Source organism: Rhinolophus ferrumequinum, chromosome X, assembly GCF_004115265.2.
Source record: "Rhinolophus ferrumequinum isolate MPI-CBG mRhiFer1 chromosome X, mRhiFer1_v1.p, whole genome shotgun sequence".
Lineage (NCBI taxonomy): Eukaryota > Metazoa > Chordata > Mammalia > Chiroptera > Rhinolophidae > Rhinolophus > Rhinolophus ferrumequinum.
The window spans coordinates 50,821,790-50,845,435 of record NC_046284.1 but is presented as its reverse complement, the minus strand read 5'-3'; the positions used below and the strand labels follow the sequence as shown (position 1 = coordinate 50,845,435).

Genomic DNA, 23,646 nt, shown 5'->3' with positions numbered 1-23,646 from the left:
GGGTGTGGAAAACAAGGGAGGAGGGGTTCAGCTAGGGAAAATAGTGGAGTTGAATTAAGGAGTCTAGTTCTGATTTCTGATCCAGTTTACCGTATGACCATGAACAAATCCGTCCACATTTTAATGTCTTTGTATGTCCCCCACCATCTCTTAGATCAGTTTACAGATTTACTGAGCTTCTGCCAAATACAGGGAATGTATAAAACATGTTTCCTACCTAAGAGAAAGTTATATAGTCTGGAAGCAAGGTATTATAGTTAAACACTCACATAGAACATGACTATAACACATTTGGAAAGGAAGGGATAGTAAATTTGTTAAAACTATTCCAAATCCTCATTACAAATATGAGGAAACTGAGGTCCAGGGAGAAAAGATTGTGTTCAAGGTCATGGAGCCAGTGCTGAAACTTGGAACAGAGCTAATGGCTCCAATGTTGTAAATGGTTACTATCTTTTTTTTTTTTTAGACTAACTTGTTTAACCCATGAGGTGACTGTAACATGAATGTAACATATTCACGAAATCAAGTGTGCTTAGGATTGTTTGCACTGGAAAATAGTATAAAAGAATACTTTTGTACATATTTGACATTCAAGTTTTGCAACATTGGGGCAAGTTATACACAGGGGAAAGTGAAGTCCTTTCAGAATTAGCTTGCTCTGATGCTGAGGGCAAGGGAGTGGGGACAGAGGCACCTGAGGGTAAGCACTGCCATAACGGGTTGGGGTGATGGGGAGTGAAGCAAGGAGAATAATGCATTTCTTAGTGCTTGTTCCATTCTTTCTCCTTTTTTCCTTGTGTTTTCCTATCCTTTTTCTTAGAGACCATGGTAAAATCAAGGTAGTCTTGCAGAATGGGGCAGTGAAGATAGAGAGGAAGGTTCCTGCTCAGCCCCAGTTTTTCCACGTCAAGTATTATTTTTCCTAGTCACTGCCTGCTTTTTTAACCCCCACCCACCCTACTTTTCACAAGGCTTGGAACGGCAGTGGGAGGTCTAACTTATTTTATTCTGTTCTTTTCAGCAGAGATGGGGGGGGGACAGAATTATCAATACTTACAGCATATAATGTTTCTGCTCTGGACTACCTTGCTTTTTAAATCTTTTCTCCTGGAACGTTCTGCCTTCTTACCTCTCCTCAAGAAGGTGTTTGAGAGGACCATGTGCTTCCAGTCATTTCTTTTCAGGAAGAAGTAAACAGCTAAGTCATGTATGTGGGCCAAGTTTAGGGAGTTCTTTTATTTTGGAGTTTTCTTTTTTATGTGTCAATTTTTTTCTTCCCATCTCATCATTCACCAATTCAAACAATAATCCCCAAATCAGATCTGAATAGTTGAGTGCTGATATTTTGCTTTGGGTTTAGTCATTATAAAACACATTTCATTGAAAGTAGAAAGCTTGTCAGTGGTAGATACTTGATTTACCTTTATTTTGCTTCTTTCTTGTTACTTGATAAGAAAACTGGAGATTGTTTAAATAATGCCCTTGATAAGGGCCTTAAGATGATGACAGTTTTGTGCCTGTTCATGTATTGGGCGCTGGGCTACATTTGCAACCTTCATTAATCAGGAGAGTCAGGCACTATTAGGATCCCTAAGATTGAATGTTTCTAGTGTTCAGATTAGAGTCACCTGTGATTTAGGTTGATATGTCACTGGTCTAGGTTGAGTGGAAAATAAATTGCATGAACACAGCCAGTTTCCTAAGAATTCACATTTTCCTGGGACTATCTTTTAGGATTTTATGACCAAGTAGGGTTTGTCTGGAATTATGAAATAAATTTTAATAAGCAAAATAACTTAAATGTTTTTTAAATTGTAATGTCAATATGATACATACTGGTGGTGCCAAAAAAATGAAAAAAATGTATACAAGTGGACACTTTGGTCAAAGTTGCTCAAGCAGTAGCTCACCGTAATCAGTGTCTGGACGCTGATGGTAACCACTTTGAGCACCTGTTGTAATTGCAGAAGTCAAATGTGACTTGTTTTCATTTTTTGTTATCTGTATATATTGAGTATTACAATTTTAATAGTTTTTTCCTTTCTTAAAATGTATGCATTTTTTTGGCACTCTCTGTATACACAGAGGGTATTTATGTATATATATTTAGTGTCTAAGAATTTTTTTGTTTTGTTTTGGGGACAGGATTTTTCTGATGTAGTTGTGGATTTTCTCTTAGTATTTGACCACCACAACCTCCACTATCATCAAAAAACGATGTCATTTAGCAAATTGAAAAAAAAATAATGATATTGGTAGGTCTTACAACTAAATTATGAGATGAAGGGGGTTAATATGAACTACCCGATGTGTTATTCTCTTCATCTTTCAGGACTGCATCAGTACTTTGACACTGAACATTTGTGAAAGCGTGTGGGAGGACAGTGCCTCACTTTTGTACACCCTATTGGCAGGATAGGAAATGAGCTATTGTATAAGGCAATTACTCGGTTATGTGATTTTACAGCCCTGTTTTCAATCACCAGTAACCAGAAAAACCCCAAGACTACTGTGTGCCTTTGGTACCACCCACAGTTTTCCTAACGATAATAGAATTCGAGGTGCAGAAGAGCTGTGAGTTGCAGGTAGGAGAACCATGTTCCATAAAGTGAGATAGGCTACAGGGCGGGAGGAATTTTGTTTGGGGACTTGTTGGGACAAGGTAAGAATGGGAATCAGGAAAAAATACAAAACAAAACCTCTCCTTGGTATCTATCCAAAAAATCTGAAAACACTTATCTGTAAAGACACATGTGCTCCAATGTTCATTGCAGTTTTATTTACAGTAGCCAAGAAATGGAAACAACCAAAGTGTCCTTCGATAGATGAATGGATAAAGAAGTTGTGGTATATATCCACAGTGGAATACTCTTCTGCCATAAGAAAAGATGAAATAGTACTATTTGCAACAACATGGATGGATCTTGAGATTATCATGCTAAGGGAAATAAGTCAGACATAAAAAGTCGAGAATCATATGCTTTCACTGATATGTGGTATATAAAACTGAAAACAACAAAAGAACAAGACAAACAAATGAAGAAACAAAAACTCATAGACACAGACAATAGTTTAGTGGTTACCAGAGGGTAACGGGGGAGGGTGATAGATGAGGGTAAAGGGATCCAATATATGGTGATGGAAGGAGAACTGACTGGGTGGTGAACACACAATGTGATTTATAGATGATGTGATACAGAATTGTACACGTGAAATCTATGTAACTTGACTAACAATTGCCACTCCAATAAACTTTAATTTTAAAAGGGAGGGGATCAGGATTTGGTGAACTATCCAGGCTAGAAATGTAGATTTGGGAGTAATCAGAACAGAAATTCCAGTAGCGTGACATGAGTGGAACTGTGGCTTACAGAAGTTGAGACAGTAGATGAAACTTTTTAATAAATTTGTCAGGAAAAGAAAGAGATGTAATGTTTGAAAAAATAAATTGAAGGTTTCTTTGTGTTTTTTTTTCTGTCTTGTTTACTTTTTCTGTTCCAAGGATAGAGATTTTAGCTCCTTAAAAGCAGCCCACAGGAAAGGGAGAAATTGAAAATACAAGGGAGGGTGGGATGACAGGAGTTGGATGGGATGAACTCAGAAGCCCAAATGGAAGAATTCACCTTAGAAATGACCTGAAATGTTTTTATTTTATTTTTATTTTTTATTTCTTTATATTTGAGTTTATTCTTCATTTAACTTTTAAAACACTACTATAGTTGAATATTAAAACAAAAACAATAGCCAAGTAGTGGGCATATTATGGTTGCAGTCCTTCACTCATTCACTACTGCATATAAAACGCCAGCAGTGAGGTACTCACTGGCCCCATTAAGAGGTCTGACACTGAACACCACCCCTAGGATGATGTTCGTCATCCTCATATGCTTCTCCATTGTAATGGCTTTCTTTATTTGGATCAAAGTCTACCAGTTCTGCCTGGTCCATTTCATCAGTCTGTTCTACTTCCTTCCTTTCAGGTAGGAGTTTTTCAAGCAAAGATTGTTTATCAGGAGAGAGAAAACCATTCTCAGGGAAGTTTACCTTAAATTCAATGATCAGACGACCCTTTTCATAAGGTCTACGATAAATCGGCATGCCTTCATTTAGCACACACTTGATATCGCCATGCTTGACAATCTGACCTGGATGGGAGGTGATGACTATGGTTCGGTTGTCGAGAGTAGATATTGGCTTTTGGAAGCCACACAATGCTTCAACCAGCTGTATGTCCATACACATGAAAAGGTCTTCTCCTCGTCGAGTAAAAACAGCATGGTCTTTCTGATCTAAAACGATGATAATATCTCCAGGCTCCAGTCCTGGTTCTTGGTCTCCTTCACCATGGAATGTTATCTTCTGGCCATCTTTCATGCCTTTGTCAATGGGAACTTCTAGAATCTTCTTCTCTCGAACTATCTTCCTTCCATTGCAGCTTTTACATCTATCTTTAGGACTGATCCGTTCCCCATGGCCCTGGCACTCCATGCACACAGACTGAATTTGCTGAACCATTCCAGGTCCTATCTGATGAATTCTTATTTGCATCCCAGTACCTCGACAGTTGGGACAGCACTCTACTGCTCCTTTCTTACCACCTCGGCCTTCACATTTGTCACAAATCACATTCTTTTGCAGAGCTAGTTTTCTTGTTGCACCATTATATAAATCTTCTAAGGTTTCCGAGAGCTGATGTACAACGTTTTTACCTCTCCTTTCTCTCTGCATCCTTCCTCCTCCTCCAAAAAACATATCAAAGATGTCCATGGGGGAGCCAAAACCACCACTTGCTCCACCTTCTTTAATTGCCTGCTCTCCTCCTTTGTCATATAATTCCCTTTTCTTTGCATCAGAGAGCACTTCATAGGCTTGAGAAATCTGTTTAAACTTTTCTCCTTCATTTGAATTCTTATCAGGATGGTACTTCAAGGCCAGTTTCCTGTAAGCCTTTTTCAATTCTTCCTGGGTGGCATTGGGTTTGACCCCCAGAACATCATAGTAAGTGGTTTCTTTCACCATTTTTGACAGCCCATGAGAGGGCCGAGGCCAATGTGGGGGAGTGGGAAGGAGCGCGTCGCTGTGCACACCTTGGACAGCCGCCGCTCCTCCACCTCTAGCCCAGCGTTCTGGAAAGTTCCCTGAAATGTTTTTATTTTTAAGACTGTAGAGGGAGTAGGAGGGATGTGTAATGATCCCAAGACAATTGAGGTCACTGGGAGGAGAGTTGGGAATTGGTGTGAGTCGAGTTATGGGGGTTGTGTCATGTGCTCTAACTTGGGACCTTAATGACCTGTTGGGCTCCAGAGGAGTAGCCAAGGTCAGGGTGGCTGGGTGGCTGTATGGGGATTCTGGCAGGGGGTCAGTGAGGAATACACGTGATGCTAGGGGACTGTTCCCCGCAAGTGAATGCCTGACGTGGATTTGGAATGATTTTCATCCACCTGACTGTAGGACGCTATTCCAGAGCGCTCATTGGCTGGATTCTCATCCTGAGAGGTGATGGTTAGGTCTACCTAAGAGAAAGGGCTACAGAAGAATGTATAAATGGCCCACATGCTTTTCTTAATTTTGCCAAAATACCATTGAAAGTTCTTTGTGTGTGTGTTCTTAATGAAAAGTCTTGCAGATAAATGTTCTTGGCTTTACCTTTTTTTTTTTTTAAATTAAAATTTGGGCAGCAAGCCTAATTATCAAGTTAAATCCCGTTTCATTGGGATTCTTTTCAACATTATTCTTTAGGATACGGAGAAAGTCTCCTTTGTGAATAATTTTATGGTTATAGCTAGAATCTTAGTGTTAGGTAGCTTTCTCTTAGTGGAATAAGAAGTAAATAAAGGCCTTGTGAATTTGAATAGTTAAGTGCTGAGCACATTTACACAGTGATCATTTGTTACACATTTGAAACTGAAAGAACAGCCAAAAAGAATCACATTTAAATTTTTATTATGAAAACTCATTATAGAAAATTGTGGGCATATACAAAAGTATAAAAACCACTCATGATCCCTTGCACTAAAGATGACTGTCAGCATTTTGATGTTGTTAACTTTTAATGTTCTGTGTACATATATAATTTTTAAAAATCAGGATCAGGCACCGTGTGTGTGTGTGTGTGTGTGTGTGTGTGTGTGTGTGTGTATGAAATTTGTGGCCAGGTTATTTACACTTATATTGTGAGTGTTTTCCTTTTCAATAGTCTGAAAAAATACAATTTTAATGATTATAAAAACACTCAGATGTATTATTTAATTATTCCCTATATTTGGGGCATTTTCCCTTTTTTGGCTATTACATTATTGTTTGGACATGTTTGTACATACATCTTTTTTCCAAATTTCTACTTGGGGATGGGGATAGATTCCTAGAAGGACAATGACTGAGTCCAAAGGAATGCACCTTTTTAAAACTCTTGATACACATACCAAATTGCTTTTCAGTAAGATTATGCCAATTTATCACTCCCACCAGCAGTGGATAAAAGTAACTTCCTACTTTGTTTTTATCCATATTTCCTTAAAATAATAATAAAAACTATTTGAAAATTAGAAGATAATATGATTTTTTAAAAACCTCAAATAGTAAAAAGTACTATTTTTCTATTTCGTAAATGATTTCTTTCAAGTATGAGCCCAGTTTCCTTGCCACTGTTACTTTAAAAAAAAATGCAAAGGCTTCTAAGAATACCCAGAGCCCCGTTTTGTTAAAAGTCATAGATCTGCAAAACTGAGAAACATACTGATTTTGCCCTAAGGTAAGAACACAAAACCAATAATAAACCAAGTCTGCAAATTCCTAACTCCCATGTCAGTGATCTAATCATTAGATTATTAAGTACAGCATATTTTTTTTAAAAAGGGAAAGTCATTATCACTCGGAAACACACTTTTCATCAAAGTTTTGCAAGGTGAAACGATATTCTCATTAACAACAATTACTTAACGCTTTTCCTAGCACATAACACAGTACTGGGCACAGAGAAGGTACTAAGAACTAAATGTTTGTTGAGTGGGTGAGTGAATAAAGGTTGAAAAAAAGTCATACAAGTTGAAGACACAAGAGAAAAAATAGTTTGCTCAGGACACAATGTAGATATTGGTTTACCTGTGTCCAGCATAGAACTTATGATTGCTGTTTACAGTTTTTATATTGTCTTATTGCATGACCTGGGCAATTTGATTAATTCTATTAGGTTTGTTGATTTTTTAAAAAAATGAGGATACTGTCTGCCTAGCAAGCATGTGATGAAACTAGGCAATATTACAAGGTATATTCTTGGATTCTTAGATGAATTTTAGATTTTTGCCTATTTATAAAAGTTTGTTGACATCTGCTTTTATATTTACTGAGCTATAATACTTTAGTGTGTGTGTGTCTCTGTGTGTGTTTCAGTACTTTAAAATACTCTACCTTTAGCTCAGAGGAAAAGGTGCCATAGAATTTGTTGGGTTGCCCGAATTTTGTAAATTGAGAACTTGGAATTAAGATTAGTCATACAAAATAAGAGGGGAAGTTAAAAAATAAAATACACAATTCAAGAAAGAACTAGATTTAATGAAGGATGAGAAACAACCTAATAATAGGTGAATAACGCTTTTCTTCAGGAAGTCATTATTTCAGTACCTTATTAATATCGGATATACTAAATCATTATCTTAAGGATTAATTCCCTAGGCTACTGCCAAAGCAATGAAGATTATCTCATTACTGGTATAAAGCTAGTGGAAATTTAGAAAAGAAAGCGGATTTATAGATTTCAAGAACAACAAAAGAACTTAAAACTCTGCAACAAATACTACAGACAAAATGTTAATATCCTTAATGCATAAAGAACTCTTACAAAATCATAAGGAAAACATTAACAGAAAAACGCTGCAGCAAAATAACTAATAAATATTTTTAATTTTGATCTTGCCAGTAATCAAAGAGTTAAAAATTGATATAAAAGTGTTTTTCTCCCATGAGGTAAAATTTTTAAAATGAGAATTCCAGTGCTGTTAAGGTTTTGGTGAAATGAGCACTTTTATATACTGCTTTGGGGAGTGTAAATCCGTGCAGCCTTTCAGAAGGGTATTTGACTAAGTAAGTATACTATGACCTTTAGAAGTGTTTGTATTCTATGGCTCAGTACTTTCCTTTCAAGTAATCCATCCTGAGAGATTATATATTTGGGTAAATAATTGTAAACAAAAAGTTTCATCAGTATTATTTGTAATACCAAAAAAAATTGGAAATAGCTTAACTATATATTATTGAAGGAATAAGGATAAATAAATTGTGATACATTTAATCAATGGAATATTATATAGGCATTAAAATGTTTTCAAGTAATATATTTGGGGAAACATTCAGTATATAATGTTGAGTGAAAAAAAGCTGGATATTAAAATATATGCAGAATGCTGATTCTGTGAAACAGTACATATGCATGCAGAAAAAGTACCAAAATATTATGGATTAGTTATTGCTGGGTATTGTTCGTCACTTTAATCTTCTTAATTACTCCTTTCTTATTCCAGCATCTTTGCAATGATCCTGTATAACATTGATATGTAAAAGTTTTTAAATACAAGAAACCTACGTACTTTGTTGGTGCTTTTTTCTGCCTTGCAATGGCTACCCTCTTCCTTTAATAATAATAATAGCTGCCATGTATTGAGCACTTTTTGTGTCTGCTAAGGGCTCTGTATGCATTCTCATGTAATCTTCACAATAACTGCATTTTAAAAATGAGGACACAGGCTTGGAGAGGGTGTGTTTTGCTTAAGATTGAACATCAGGCAAGTGACAGAGCAAGAATTTGAACTCAGTTTGACTCCAGACCTTACTCAGAACCACTATGGTATGTTTTGTTTGTGGGTGAATGTTTTACTTTATTCCTAATTTAAATACATTTTTCTTTAAAAATATTTTATTATAAAAGTTTTCAGATAGGTACAAAGGAGAGAGAATAGTGTAATGAACCCTCCATACCCATCACCCAGCTTCAACAATTATTCACATATGGCAGTGTGCTTTATCATTACCCTTGCACATTGGTCAACCCCTTCCTTACTATTTCAAGACAAATCCCAGGCGTATTTCATTCATAAATATTGTGTTATATATCCTTAAAAGATAAGGGCTTTTTTGAAAATAATCACAATATCATTGTCATACCTGAAAGCGAGATAACTCCCATTCCTCGTAAATACATCTTATCAGTATCTTTAAATTGAATGGATTCTGTGATTCCTGTTGTGATTTCTTTTGTGTTGTGTTTTTAAGGTGGAACTTAACTTCTTGTGGAACAAGCGTTGCCAGCTCAGAATGCAGTGAGGAGCTGTTTTCATCAGTTTCTGTTGGAGATCAAGATGATTGCTATTCCCTGTTAGATGATCAAGACTTCACTTCTTTTGATTTATTCCCTGAGGGGAGTGTCTGCAGTGATGTGTCTTCTTCTATTAGCACATACTGGGATTGGTCGGATAGCGAGTTTGAATGGCAGGTGGGTTTTTGTTTTCTTATATTGCAATCATTACTAAGTAGAAGTATGAATTTCTATTTTGATATTTTCACCTCTACTGCAAAGCAAATTTCTCCAGTGTTTATCTAATCCTGCAGATTCTCTGACAACATTGAGAATTAGATGGAATATGCATTCTTTATTTCTGCTAATATACCTTTTAGGCTTCTGATGCCATAGGTACCTTTTTGTAGATTTTCATGTAATTTAATACTCATCTTCCCATTATTATGTATCATCAGTACCTTTCTATGCTTAAATCTCAGTGAATTTACTTTTCCTACATGATAATAAATAGCCTTTATGTCCTTATAAGCACAGTGTCCTTATATCAGGGTCATGTTATATATCTAGGATCACAAACCATTATTATCTTGAATATATAATTTTGAGTTCTTTTATCTGAAATACAATATAATTTCTCACTTTGTATTCTCTTCGTATGTAGAAATGTTTTTCGCTTGACACTGTATTTTCTTGTGGCACATATACCATGTAAAATGGCTTTGTGGCAAAATGTTTGGAAAGGCTGCCTTATAATGAGTGCAGTCTATCAGAAAATGTAGATTGTGTTATTGCAACATCTATTTTCTGATTGTGAAAAGACAACATTTAAAGAAGCTTTCTTTGCATACAGCAAATGTTATTTTCAACTGATACTTGAATGTTTACTGTGTTTGAAAGCCATCTAAATATTTGAAGTTGTATTCCAAAAGAGGAATCAGATACTATTTTATTTCAAACATTTTCTTATGAAAACAATGTAAAATATAAAAAATAAGAGTCTCCAAGTCCTACTCCACTATGGTTAGCACTGTGAAGAGCTTGTTTAGATACAAGTATGTTTGTCTAGCATTAAAAACACACACAAATGGAATCATACTTCAGCCACTCTATGGCCCTTTGCTTTTTTCAACTAATATATCTCATTCTTTTTGATAGCTACATCATAATTTAATCAATTCCTTAATAATGGGTATTTAGATTGGTTTCAGTTTTTTCTTGTTATAAACAATGCCACCCTGAAAATTAAGACTTTTTAAAGAGGAAAGAAATAATCTACATCTCTGTTTTCAAATTTTATGTAAATTTAAAGGCTTCTATTTTATATATAGTTGTAAATATGATTTGGATAGAAAGCATAATTTTTTCAAACTTTGAAAAATTGATATAAAATTCACCATTTAAATAATTTTAAAGTGTATAATTCAGCAATTTTTAATATATTCACAATGTAGCCATCACCACTAATTCCAGGACATTTCCATCAACCCCCAAAGAAATCCATACCTGTTGGCAGATAGTCTTAATTCCCTTTGCCCCATCACCTAGGAATCACTAGTAATCTACTTTTTCTATGTATTTGCCTTTCTGGACATTTCATATAAGTGGACTCATATATGTAGCCTTTTGTGTCTCAATTCTTTCACTTAACATGACGTTTTCAAGGTTCATCCATGTTGTAGTGTGTAATAGTAGTTCATTCCTGTCTCAGTCAGCTCAGGTTGCTAGAACAAATACCATAAACTGAGGCGGGTGGGGCGGGGGGGCGGCGCTTAAACAACAAACATTTATTTCTACAGTTCTGGAGGCTGGAAGTCTGAGATCAGAATGCCAACATGGTCAAGTCCAGCATGTTACTGTACAAAACAACACGAGATTAAATCAAGCACTAGAGAAAATGATGCAATCGAGAGGCTCAGTAAACACAAGATGATGTATGAGGCTGCTGCCAGTGTGACATGGCATACTGTTTGACAGTACCCCCCTTTTTTTTAATAAGTAGAAAGAGTATACTCTAAAATAATGATGAAAAGTTCAGTATAGTAAATACATAAACCAGTGACAGTCATTTATCATTATCAAGTATTATGTACTATACATAATTAATTGTGTATGCTATACTTTTAAACCACTGGCAGTGCAGTAGTTTTGTTTATAGCAGCATCACAACAGACACCTGAGTAATGTGTTGTGCTGTGAGATTATGACGGCTAAGATGTTCACTGGCCAATAGGAATTTTTCAGCTCCGTTATAATCTTATGGGACCACCCTTATATATGCGGTCTATCATTGACTGAAACATGCGATGAGTGACTGTGTGAAAGTTCCAGTTTCTTCATATCCTGGGAGACTACACTTGGTATTTTCTCTCCTTTGGTTATAGCCATCCTACTATGTGTAAAGTGGTATCTCATTGTGGTTCTGATTTGCATTTCCTTGATAACTAATGGTGTTGAGCATCCTTTCATGTGCTTATTGGCTATTTGTATATCTTCTTTGGAAACAATGTCTATTCAAAGCCTTTGCCCATTTTTTAAATTGTGTTGTCTTTTATTATTGAATGATAAGAGTTCTTTATATATATATATATATATATATATATGGCTACTAGATCCTTATTATATACATGATTTGCAAAAATGTTTCCCATTCTGTGGGTTGTCTTTTCACTTGATAAGTGTCCTTTGACACACACAAGTTTTTAGTTTTAATGAAATCCAATTTATCTGTTTTTTTCTTTGAATGCTGTGCTTATGATGTCATACATGTTTTTGTTTCAAAAAAACATTGGTTATGCAGGTTTTCACATATTTCCTTCTCCGAGTTTTAGAATTTTAGTTCTTAAATTTAGGTCTTTGGTCCTTTTTGAATTACTTTTTTTAAATACTTTTTTAAAAAAACTTTATTTATTTTAAGTGTGTTTTTCCAGGACCCATTAGCTCCAAGTCAAGTAGTTGTTTCAATCTAGTTGTGGAGGGCACAGCTCACAGTGGCCCATGTGGGGATTGAACTGGCAACCCTGTTGTTAAGAGCACTGCGCTCTAACCAACTGAGCTAACTGGCTACCCATTGAGTTACTTTTTGTATATGGTGTAAGATAGGGGTCAAATTTATTCTTTTGCATGTAGATATCCAGTTGTCCCAACACCATTTGTTGAAGAGGCCATATCTTATCAAATGGTCTTAGTACCTTTGTGGAAAATGAATTGGTCATAGACATATAGGTTTAGTTCTGCACTCACACTTCTATGTTATGCCACTACCACACTGTTTTAATTACTCTGGCTTTGTAGTAAGGTTTGAAATCAGGAATTATGAGTTCTCCCACTTTATTCTTTATCAAGATTATTTTGGCTATTTGGGGGTCCGTTTTGCAATTCCATATGAATGTTAAGATTAGGTTGTCCATTTTTGCAAAAGTCAGAATTTTGATAGGGATTGCATTGAATCTGCAGGTCGATTTGGGCAGTATTGCCATTTTAACAATATTAAATATTCCAGTCCATGAACAATATTAAAAAAAAGACCAGATATTTATTTAGGTCTTCTTTAGTTTCTTTCAGTGACGTTTTGCAGTTTTCAAGTGTCCAAGTCTTGTACCCTGTTTCCCCGAAAATAAGACCTAGCCGGACAGTCAGCTCTCATGCGTCTCTTGTAGCAAAAATTAATATAAGACCTAGTCTTATATAAGATCCGGTATTATATTATAGTAAAATAAGACCAGGTCTTATATTAATTTTTGCTCCAAAAGACGCATGAGAGCTGACTGTCTGGCTAGGTCTCATTTTCGGGGAAACACGTTCCTTCCTTGGTTCAATTTATTACTAAATATTTCATTCTTTTGATGCAGTTGTATGTAAATGGAATTGTTTTCTTATTTTCATTTTCAGATTATTCATTTCTAGTGTATAGAAATACAATTGATTTCTGTAATTTAATTTTGTATCCTATAGTTTTGCTGAATTCATTTGTTAGCTTTAATAGTTTATTTTTTTCTGTGTGGATTCTTTAGGGTTTTCTATATTTGAGATCATGTCATCTATAAATACTAGAGATAGTTTTTCTTCCTTTTTAATGTGGATAGCTTTTTTTCTTTTTTTCTTTTTTTTCTTTGGCTTAATTGCCCTGGCTAGATCTCCAGTACAGTGTTGAATTGAAGTGGCAAAAAAAGGCATCCTTGTCTTTTTCCTGATCTTAAGGGTAAAGCTTTCAGTCTTTCACCGTTGAGTATAATGTTAGCTGTAGGTTTTTCATAAATGCCCTTTAACATATTGAGGAATTTCCCTTTTGTTTCCTAGTTTGTTCATTGTTCTTATCTGAAAGGGTGTTAGATTTTTGTCACATGCTTTTTCTGCATCTACTGAGATGACCATGCAGTTTCTTTCCTTCATTCTGTTAATTAGTATGATATACTACACTGATTGATTGGGGTGACAATTGTTAGTAAAATTACATAGATTTCAGGTGTGCAATTCTGTATCACATCATCCATAAATTACACTGTGTGTTCACCACCCAGAGTCAGTTCCCCTTCCATCACCATATAATTGATCCCCCTTACCCTCATCTCCCACCCCCCAACCCCCTTACCCTCTGGTAACCACTAAATTACGTTCCCCAGATTAATTTTCAAACCCATGGCCATCCTGTGGTCACCGACTGCCCTCCAATCCCCTCACCCTCCCCCCCACCCCCCACCCCTCCCGCCCGTCTAGCAACCCTCAGTTTTTCCTCTTTGTCTCCAAAACTGTTTCTGATTAGTTCATTCACTTATTCTTTTCTTTAGATTCCGCATATAAGTGAGATCATATGGTACTTATCTTTCTCTGTCTATTTCACTTAACATAATGTTGTATGTTGACCCACCCTTGCATTCCTGGAATTAATCCTCATTGGTCATGGTATATAACCCTTTCAATATGCTGCTGGATTTGGCTGGCTAGTATTTTGTTGAGGATTTCTGCATCTGTATTCATAAGGGATATTGGTCTGTAGTTTTTCTTGTGATATCTTTGTAGGGCTTTGGCCTCATAAAATGAGTTAGGAAGTGTTCCCTTTTCTTCTGCATAAAATATTGCAATAAGATTTTACTTTTCCATAAAAGAGAATGAAATCTTACCATTTGCAACAATATGGATGGACCTAGAGAACATTATGTTAAGTGAAATAAGTCAGACTGAGAAAGACACACACCATATGATCTCACTTACATGTGGAATCTAAAGAACAGAATAAATGAGCAAATTAAACAGAAATAGAGATACAGAGAAAAAACTGATGGTTGCTAGATGGGAAGGGGGTGTGGATGGGGAAGAAAGTGAAGGGATTAGAAAGTACAAATTAGTAGTAGTAATATAGTCAAGGGATATGAAATACAAGATGGGGAATATAATCAGTAATGTTGTAAAGATCATGTAAGGTGCCAGAAGGGCGCTGGACTTATTGAGGGTCACTTCATAGACTGTGTAGATGCCTGACCAATGCGCTGTACACCTGAAGCTGTAGTAGAAAAATACTGAATGTCAACTACAGAGGGTGCCAAAAAAATGTATACACATTTTAAGAAAGGAATAAACTGTATTAAAATTGTAATAATATATACCAATAACAAAAGATGAATACAAGTCATGTTTGACTTCTGCAATGACAAGAGGTGCTCAAAGTGGTTAGCATCGGCGTCCAGACACTTCTGATTATGGTGAACTACTGTTTGAGCAATGTTGCCCAAAGTGTCTACTTGTATATACATTTTTTTGGCATCCCTGGTATAACTAAATAATGTATTTAATCAGAAGTGTCTGGATGCCGATGGTAACCACTTTGAACACCTCTTGTAATTGCAGAAGTCAAATTTGACTTGTAATCATCTTTTGTTTTTAGTATATATTGCATATTACAATTTTAATACAGTTTTTTCCTTTCTTAAAATGTGTATACATTTTTTTGGCATGCTCTGTATATATGTTGTCACAGGATGTGGAGTACAGCATAGAGAATATAGTCAATGGAATTATAACAGCTATATAGGATGTCAGAGGAGTAGTGGGGGGGGGTTATTACTTTGTGAGGGGTACAAATGTCTGTTACATTGCTTTGTACACCTGAAACTAATAAAGAAAGATTCTCTCATTTAACATGTAAACCTTTTCATGATCTCCATAGTGACTCTTTTAATGACTACATAATATTCCTGGTACTAGACATGCCAGAACTTGTGAAACCATTCCCCTATGTACATCTGTTTCATGTTTTTTTCTATTCAAGGTAACACAGCAGTGAGCATCTGTGTGGGTGCCTTTTTATTCTTCAGTGCCTCATTTTTTTAAATGCACACTTTGTATTTAAAATCAGACCACAAGTTTTCTTAATAAAGTAATTACATGGAGCCCTGATAATTCGGAGAAATTGTTTTCTGCTTATTTCATGTGATTTATTTAGCATTTTTATAATGTTGCAAAGTGGCAGGCAGTTTTTAATTGTTGACTTCTTCACTCATTTTATGAATAGAGAACTATCTTCAACCACTCACTGTTCATGTACATGACTGACTACAACATTGGAACAAAAATCAGGCCTGCCTTAGTAATGTGTTTTCCCACTTAGGAAATTGGAGTGTGGGTACTCTGTTGCCATGGATAATTGCTATTTAAATATGCTGAAAGGTTTAAAATGCTCTTTTGTCTTTGTGGGACCTTGTAATGATGAGCAATAAATTATCTAAGAAGATAATTACAAGTTATGTGTTAGGATTAATACAGACTAAAAATTGACTGTAGTTAAAAATTTTGTGTTACCTCTGTTATGATTAAAAACTGTACCTGTGTAAATCTTTCTTTTTAACAGATGTTTCAGTTACTACTAAAGTAAATATAAATGATTCATAGATTCTGGGAAGTAGTAGATACTAACTACTTAATAAGGCAGGATTTTAACCTTAGAATGAAGTAGCATCTTAGCATTTGAAGTACCTCAAAGCATTTTGCTTTGCTGATAGTTTTCTTTGCGTGCAATCATTTTATTACTGAAGATATATTTGACTAGTCTTAGAGCTTGAGAAATTATTTTATTGTTGAGCAGGAAGGCATAGAAAATTTAAAGAGTGAGTAATTCAGCTGTCACACTTAAAACGTAGAGGTGCAATTTGAAATTACACATCAGCTGTTACAGAAATGAGCTTACTCATAAAATTTTGCTGCATGTTGCAGAAAATATGGCAGAGGTTTGATTTAATTCTCCTTAAATGTCACAATTACTGATTATAATATAAATATACCGAATATTGTCTGTGAAAAATGTGGGATGAGAATTATTAAGCATTTTAATCCTGAAATATATTATCAGTTACAAAATGGAAAATTGCTGGTCTAATAAATATACAAGAGCCCATACAATTAATTGTCATGTACATCTGCTGCTCTCATCCCATATCTCCAGTTGACTACTTGACATTTCCACTTACATGACATTATTTAATGCTAACCTGTTATCTGATGCTGAGTCCTTGATCAGTAATGAAACTTCCAGTTATAGTGGGAAAAAAATAGTCTGCTTTGTGACATGTCTTAGAGTGTAGTGAAAAATAGCTATTATCATTTCAAAGGACTCGTACTTGCTTCTCTCTGAATCACTACAAACTCTCCATATCCCAAATTGCATTCTTCTTTCATACCCCAAACTTGCAAGGTGGGATGTCTTTGCGTAGTCGAAAGCAGTGGACTTGTGTCCTACTTTGGATCTTGCCACTAAGTGACCCTCCCTGGACATAACTTTTCCTTAATTGTAAAATGAGGGTGTTAGCCTAGAAGATCTGTAGCATTCCTTCAGGTCTCTTGCTGTAAAAATTGAGGTGTTTTAAGTGCATCACCCTGGATGGGTTTTATGACTGAAATGTCGCCAGTTTTCTTCTGGTCCCACGTTCATCATGTGTCTATTATCCTTGTCCATTCAGTTATAAACAGCCTTGTAAATTGTTTTTCATTTGAAATTTTCTCTGTTCCCATTTTTCTTTCCATTTTTGCTTATCTTTGTCCAGGCCTAGATCAAACCAGCTTCCTGTCTAATTCCAGTCTTTTCTTAACTTTATTTTGTCCCCATACTGCTTTTTAACTCATCTTCCCTCAAGACCAGTTTCATTAAGTTACTTCTACTTTCCATGTTTCCCCAAAAATAAGACCTAGCCAAACAATCAGCTCTAATGAGTCTTTTGGAGCAAAAATTAAACACACAATGGGATTTATAGATGATGTAATACAGAATTGTACACCTGAAATCTATGTAATTTTACTAACAATTGTCACCCCAATAAATTAAAAAAAAAAGATTAGAGAAGAAATTAAAAAAAAAATTAAGACCGGGTCTTATATTATAGTAAAATAAGACTGGGTATGTTATATTATATATTATATTATATTATATTATATTATATTATATTATATTATATTATACCAGGTCTTATATTAGTTTTTACTCCAAAAGATGCATTAGAGCTGATGATTAGATGATTAGATGATTAGAGTTGGCAGGGTCTTATTTTCGGGGAAACACGGTAGGAATGTCAGCTTACTTCTACATGTCATACGCCAGTTTCTGGTTCTTCTCTTAGCTTTCAAATCTCTGGCGTGATTTTCTGTTTTAATTATGTTGGTTTCCTTACCCTCATCCTATGTTTTTCCATCTGTTTTATTGAACTGTTCTCCTTACCTGAATGCCTTTCCTTTTCTCCCTTCTGCCATTCTGAGAGACGACCTTGTGAAACTTAACCCAGCCACCTTAGTAACATGTGGCATTCTCTGAGGATTTATGCTATCATTTTTAAGGGTCCAAAACCATGGCAAGAGATAGAAAAAAGCAAAATGTGCCAGGTTTGTTACCTCATTTAAACCTTTCAACAAGCCTTTGAGATGGATGACATTAAACCATAACTTACACTGAAGACCCTGAGGCTCAAAGAAGCAAACTAACCTCCACAAGGTCACATGGCTAGTGAGTAGTGGAGCTGGGATTTCAACTCTGGGATCTTCTTTCTTCTCCCTGAAAAATGTGGCCAAAGAATCATTAGTTGCCATTCTTTTCCCCCCTTACTACCTCCTCAAAACAAACATATAAACACAATTAAAGACACATTTAAATGCTTACCATAGTCTGATACCTAGTAGATAATTGCTAAAGATTTAGATGAAAATTTTTCTTAAATGTTGAGAGTATAGATATTTTGAGTGTTCCTTTCTCTACCTAATTTATCAAAGGAGCTTGAAGTAGGGGAGGCCTTTCATCTGATGAGTGTCTTATTTTCTTTTAGGAATCTTAGGGAGAGCTTTAATGTAGTAATGTGATTTGAAGTCTTTCAAAGGGAAAATAGCAAAACATTTTCTTTTTTGACATTAAAGGCTGAAAAAGAGATGGCCTTCATGTGTGCATTCAGTAATCATCCTTTCATGACTGACACTGACTAGATAGTATTAGGACTAAGAGTGAGCAATTCAAGCAGTGTAGTTACATAGAAGTCACACAAATTGTGACTGTCAAAGTGAAAATGTGGTTTTTAAGAGTAGTAGCTAACTTAGACAATTTCATTCTAAATGTCATGGTCATCTTGTCTAGTGATCAGCCCCATGCTTGTGGCTTCATTCCTCTCTTCTATGCGATGGACTCTCCAATGCCTGCTCCCTGGTAGCTCTTCTGAGCTTTAATCCTGCAGCTTTACCTCACCGTTAGATATTTCCACTGATGACCTGCCATCTCAAACCTAACATTCGTCATTTTCTGTGTTGTATAATTGTATGTTTATGTTCTTGTCTTCCCAAGTAGAGTATAAAGTTCTTGGGTAAAGACCAGGACTTACTCTCCTTTGAATTCCCTTGTCCATGTTATGGTGCTATGGGTCCATCAGGAGGCCAAATACATGTGATTACAGTACTCTTCATGGCAAAAGTAGCTTTTCTCTTTTGGTAACTTCAAAAGCCAGAATTCAACCAGAATTTAGATATAATTGCACAGTCTGTAGAACCAACCAGCAACAACAAAATGGTTCTGTTTTGTATCTTGTAAGAACAAAAACATTATCTTTGAAAATTATGTGCTCCTTGTAGAAAAGACTATTTTTTTGATGAATGACTTAAACGCATTTATTTAAAATTAAATCCATTCTGAGTTTTGGAGGTGATAGATATGTTTATTATCTTGATTATAGTGATGGTTTCACAGGTATATACCGTGTTTCCCCGAAAATAAGACCTAGCCAGACAATCAGCTCTAATGTATCTTTTGGAGCAAAAATTAATATAAGACCCGGTCTTATTTTACTATAATAGAAGACCGGGTCTTATATAATATAATATAATATAAATATAATATAATATAATATAATATATAATATAATGTAGTATAATATAATACCGGTTATAATATAATATAAAATAATGTAATATAATATAAGACTGGATCTTACATTAATTTTTGCTCCAAAAGACACATTAGAGCTGATTGTCCAGTTAGGTCTTATTTTTGGGGAAACATGGTACATATGTCCAAGCTCATCAAATTGTATACATTAAATATGTTCAGTTCTTTGTCTATCAGTTATAACTCAGTAAAGCTGTTAAAAAATTAAATTTATTCTAACTGGCTTTTAATAGGCAGTATAAAATTATAGCATGTATTTTTTGCTGTCCATCTCACTTTAAACTGATTTGATTTTCTGTGTGTTAGGCTTGCTTGCATTTCTCCTTTGTCTACACATTGTCTCTGGACACTTTTTCCTTAATTTTTCTTTTATAATACTTCTGGTCTTTAAAGTGTTTTGCTTTATATTAATGTCATAATTTAAAAGATTTTAATTGTCTCGAGGTTATAGGTACAGACTCGAGGACAAGGACCGTGATTGATTTGTCTTTGTATTGGCAGTATGTCTAGCAGTGTCTGGCAAAGAGCCAGGTCATGGCAGATCCCTCAAGTCTCCTGAGATGGAGACCAGTGCTCCTAATTCCTTATGCTGTGTGAGCCCTAGCCTGCATTCACATTATGAATTAAAAAACTTAATGACGATTGACTCTTAAGATAGCGTTTTAACAAGTCTTGATTATGATTTTAAGTTTTTGGAAAATTGCTGCTTTGTCTAAAGTAGGAGTGGATCAGAATTAATGTCTTCTGATTCTGTATTTGTCATTGGTCTTTTATTAAAGGAATTTTTAATCAGTATAAAATGTGTTGTGGTATTTAAAATGCATTTATTAAAAATTTTGCTTTCCATGCCCCTTTCTCGTAATTGTTATCAAGTTACCGGGCAGTGACATTGCCAGTGGGAGTGACGTGCTTTCTGATGTTATACCCAGTATTCCAAGTTCACCTTGCTTGCTTCCTAAAAAGAAAAACAAGCACCGGAATTTAGATGAACTTCCTTGGAGTGCAATGACAAATGATGAACAGGTAGAGATCGCGACATTCTTAATTAAAAGCATATATGTGGAGAATATGTGAAGCTCAATTTATTGCCTGTTTACAGTCACTGGGTAAATGTGGGTTGTTTAATAAATCTGAATTTGAGTTTTAATTAACTGTTTTGCAAGGAACAAATATAATAAGTGCTTTGACATTTAAACACATTATAAATGAACACTAAATGATCAGAGGTTTTGGCATTAATCTTGTTTATTATAATTTTTCATCACATAGGTGGAATATATTGAGTATCTGAGTCGTAAAGTCAGTACTGAGATGGGTCTTCGGGAGCAACTTGACATTATTAAAATAATTGATCCTTCTGCTCAAATCTCCCCTACAGATAGTGAGTTTATTATTGAACTTAACTGTCTCACAGATGAAAAACTGAAGCAGGTATGTAAAGAAAATACATATTGTTCCGCCATTAAAAATACCATTGTTTTATAACATGCATACTTGAATAATCTTATGTAAATACATAGGTAATAAAGGTCAAAATCACTGTTGTGAAATGTAATATTGGAAAAAATGATGGTGATAGTTGAAAACATATGGTTGTAAGAGATTTTTCTGTACATATTACCTGGCAGTACCTTTCTGGGATCACGTGGATCTATAATCTGCTTTTTAGTTGTGTAGGCTTTGAAACTTAATTTCACCACACGAGGGGTGGTTACCCTAAGGTATAGATTTATTCTATCTCAGCTTACAAAAGACAGGTTGACAGAGTCAAAATACTGATTATTGAGAGGTATTCTTGAATGAAATCTGAGCTGAAGGATTTGAATAGTCTTAGGGAGTAATTGATCCTGGCTACGGTCGAACGTAATTAATTAGTTTTTCTTTCTGCTATTCTTAAATACACATTTCTGATATCTTCTAAATACAGTCTTTACTGCTCTCTTTTTCTCTGGTACATAGTTAAGCGAATACTTATATTCTACTTTTTAAATTTTTTTGCATTTATCATCATTTACGAAACATTTTTCTCATTTCAGTATTTCTCTCAACAGATATACTATAATTTTCTATATGCCAGCCCATTTTTTATTAGTATGGTAAATTGAGGCCTTGGATTTGAAGACAGGTACCGTGGGCCCCTCGTTAAGATTTATGAAACACCCTAATGTTAGATATAATTAGCAACATACTTAAATCATCGTAAGTGGAGACTTTTAAAAAAATGTCTAATTTCATTTATTTTATTGTCAGTTTCTGTTTCTGAGTGTTATGCTATAATCCTAAATTCTGGAGGCCAGTATATTTTCTTCCATTTACTGAGTATATTTCACGTGTGCTTTTAAAATCTAGCTCCATAGTATGTATTCTAGAATTTTGAACATTGTCAAGAGATTTCTTTTGTCCTTCTATTATACCTATGTACATCTGTAGCACTTTTGACAGTCTTTTAAATTAAGTATAGTATTCTTCTTTTCTCCACTATGTTGAGGGTAGAACGTCAAGGGTAGAACAACACTAACCAGTTTTTGTCTGCATGTTCCAAGGTCAGAAACTATATCAAGGAGCATAGTCCTCGCCAGCGGCCTGCAAGAGAGGCCTGGAAGAGAAGCAACTTCAGTTGTGCCAGCACCAGTGGCGTGAGCGGTGCCAGTGCCAGCAGCAGCAGTGCCAGCATGGTCAGTTCTGCAAGCAGCAGTGGGTCCAGTGTTGGAAACTCTGCTTCAAACTCCAGTGCCAACATGAGTCGAGCACACAGTGACAGCAACCTTTCTGCAAGTGCAGCAGAGCGGATTCGGGATTCCAAAGTAAGACGGCTAATCAGTACAAAACTCTACCTTTCAAGGTTAACATTAGTACCTCCTCAGTACTACATTTCTTTAGAGTTAAGCTCCTGCTATCTGGCTGAAACCAGTTTTGGTTTGAAGTGAACAAGCAGGGTGCTCTGCTGTTGAACAAAGCCCTTCAGGCTGAGTGCTTTGAAATGTTATTGTGACCCACAACCTTGCCATTGAATTTTATCTGATTTTTGTATCTTTTAAGTAAGATAAAGTGATGGAAACAATGAGAGGATATCACTAAGTTTCTGTCTGTTAGTTAGCTCCGAAGAATATTCTGTCTTTCGTGTTTTCTTACTGTTTTAATCTTGAATGTTTCTTCTTAGCCCTTTATAAAATGTAATAATGCTTTCTTTAATTTCTGTCTCTTATCACAGTTGAACAAATTCTGTATGTTACTGGGCATATAAAAAATAGGAGGTAAAATAAGTATATGTATGGTTTCGTGATGATTAGCAGAGGAATTCAGTTCCTTGCAGTGGTGACAGTCTGGATCCAACTTAAGGATGATAAAGGTGTCTAACTCTTTGGAAACCCAGTGGTGACTAGAAGATACACAAAGATTCCTTCTCTGGCTTTTACCGAAGTAGCAGAAACAGAGCCAGCTTTATTGGTTGCCAAGGGATTCCTCTGGATATGTGGTCATTCCTTTTTGGCATCAGTTCACCAGTGACGAGGAGTAAAGTCCCCACTGGGTTTCTAATGGGCTTTGAAGATGGTATTTGCTTAATATGAAAAAGACATGATTCTTTCATGGTCACGGTGAAATTGCTAGTGCTTTTAGATGAAAGGCACCTTGAAAGTATACCCATTAGAGATTTTGGAAATATTCTCTCCGTTTGTGTTCAGTATTGTTCACTGTGTATTCACGCTGCACTGACACCAGTGTACCTTAATTTGATTTAAAGAAGTCTTTGAAATGATTAGTTAGCTGTAACTAGTCAAAACAATCAAGTTTCAGTCCTTCCTTATCGGAACATTCACTGGTCGAAGAACATAAAAATAAGAATCTTAAAGAATCATTTTCAAGTCTAAGCCAGTGGCTCATTTATTGGAACCAGGATCACACTACAGAGGAACTTGAACATCTCTAAAAATTCTGAAGATACAGATTTGATCCA

At 35.4% G+C, this 23,646-nt stretch overlaps 2 protein-coding genes across 3 annotated transcripts in view; one reads left to right on the top strand and one right to left on the bottom strand.

The window, feature by feature from the left end:
- Positions 1 to 23,646, top strand: part of FAM199X (family with sequence similarity 199, X-linked) — a 38,778-nt gene that overhangs the window by 1,287 nt on the left and 13,845 nt on the right. For both annotated transcript variants that reach the window (XM_033104582.1, XM_033104571.1), the window contains exons 2-5: positions 9,268 to 9,487; positions 20,565 to 20,714; positions 20,961 to 21,122; positions 22,235 to 22,495. In XM_033104582.1, the coding sequence (XP_032960473.1) occupies positions 9,268 to 9,487; positions 20,565 to 20,714; positions 20,961 to 21,122; positions 22,235 to 22,495 (793 nt within the window). The remainder of the gene's footprint in view (positions 1 to 9,267; positions 9,488 to 20,564; positions 20,715 to 20,960; positions 21,123 to 22,234; positions 22,496 to 23,646) is intronic.
- LOC117021431 (dnaJ homolog subfamily A member 1-like) lies at positions 3,681 to 5,135 on the bottom strand. The gene has a single exon (XM_033104561.1). The coding sequence runs from the start codon at positions 5,020 to 5,022 to the stop codon at positions 3,835 to 3,837; it is 1,188 nt and encodes a 395-aa protein (XP_032960452.1). The 5' UTR covers positions 5,023 to 5,135; the 3' UTR covers positions 3,681 to 3,834.

Coding starts and splice junctions, on each gene's coding strand:
- LOC117021431 (XM_033104561.1), bottom strand. CDS start 5,022: ATGGTGAAAGAAACCACTTACTATGATGTTCTGGGGGTCAAACCCAAT.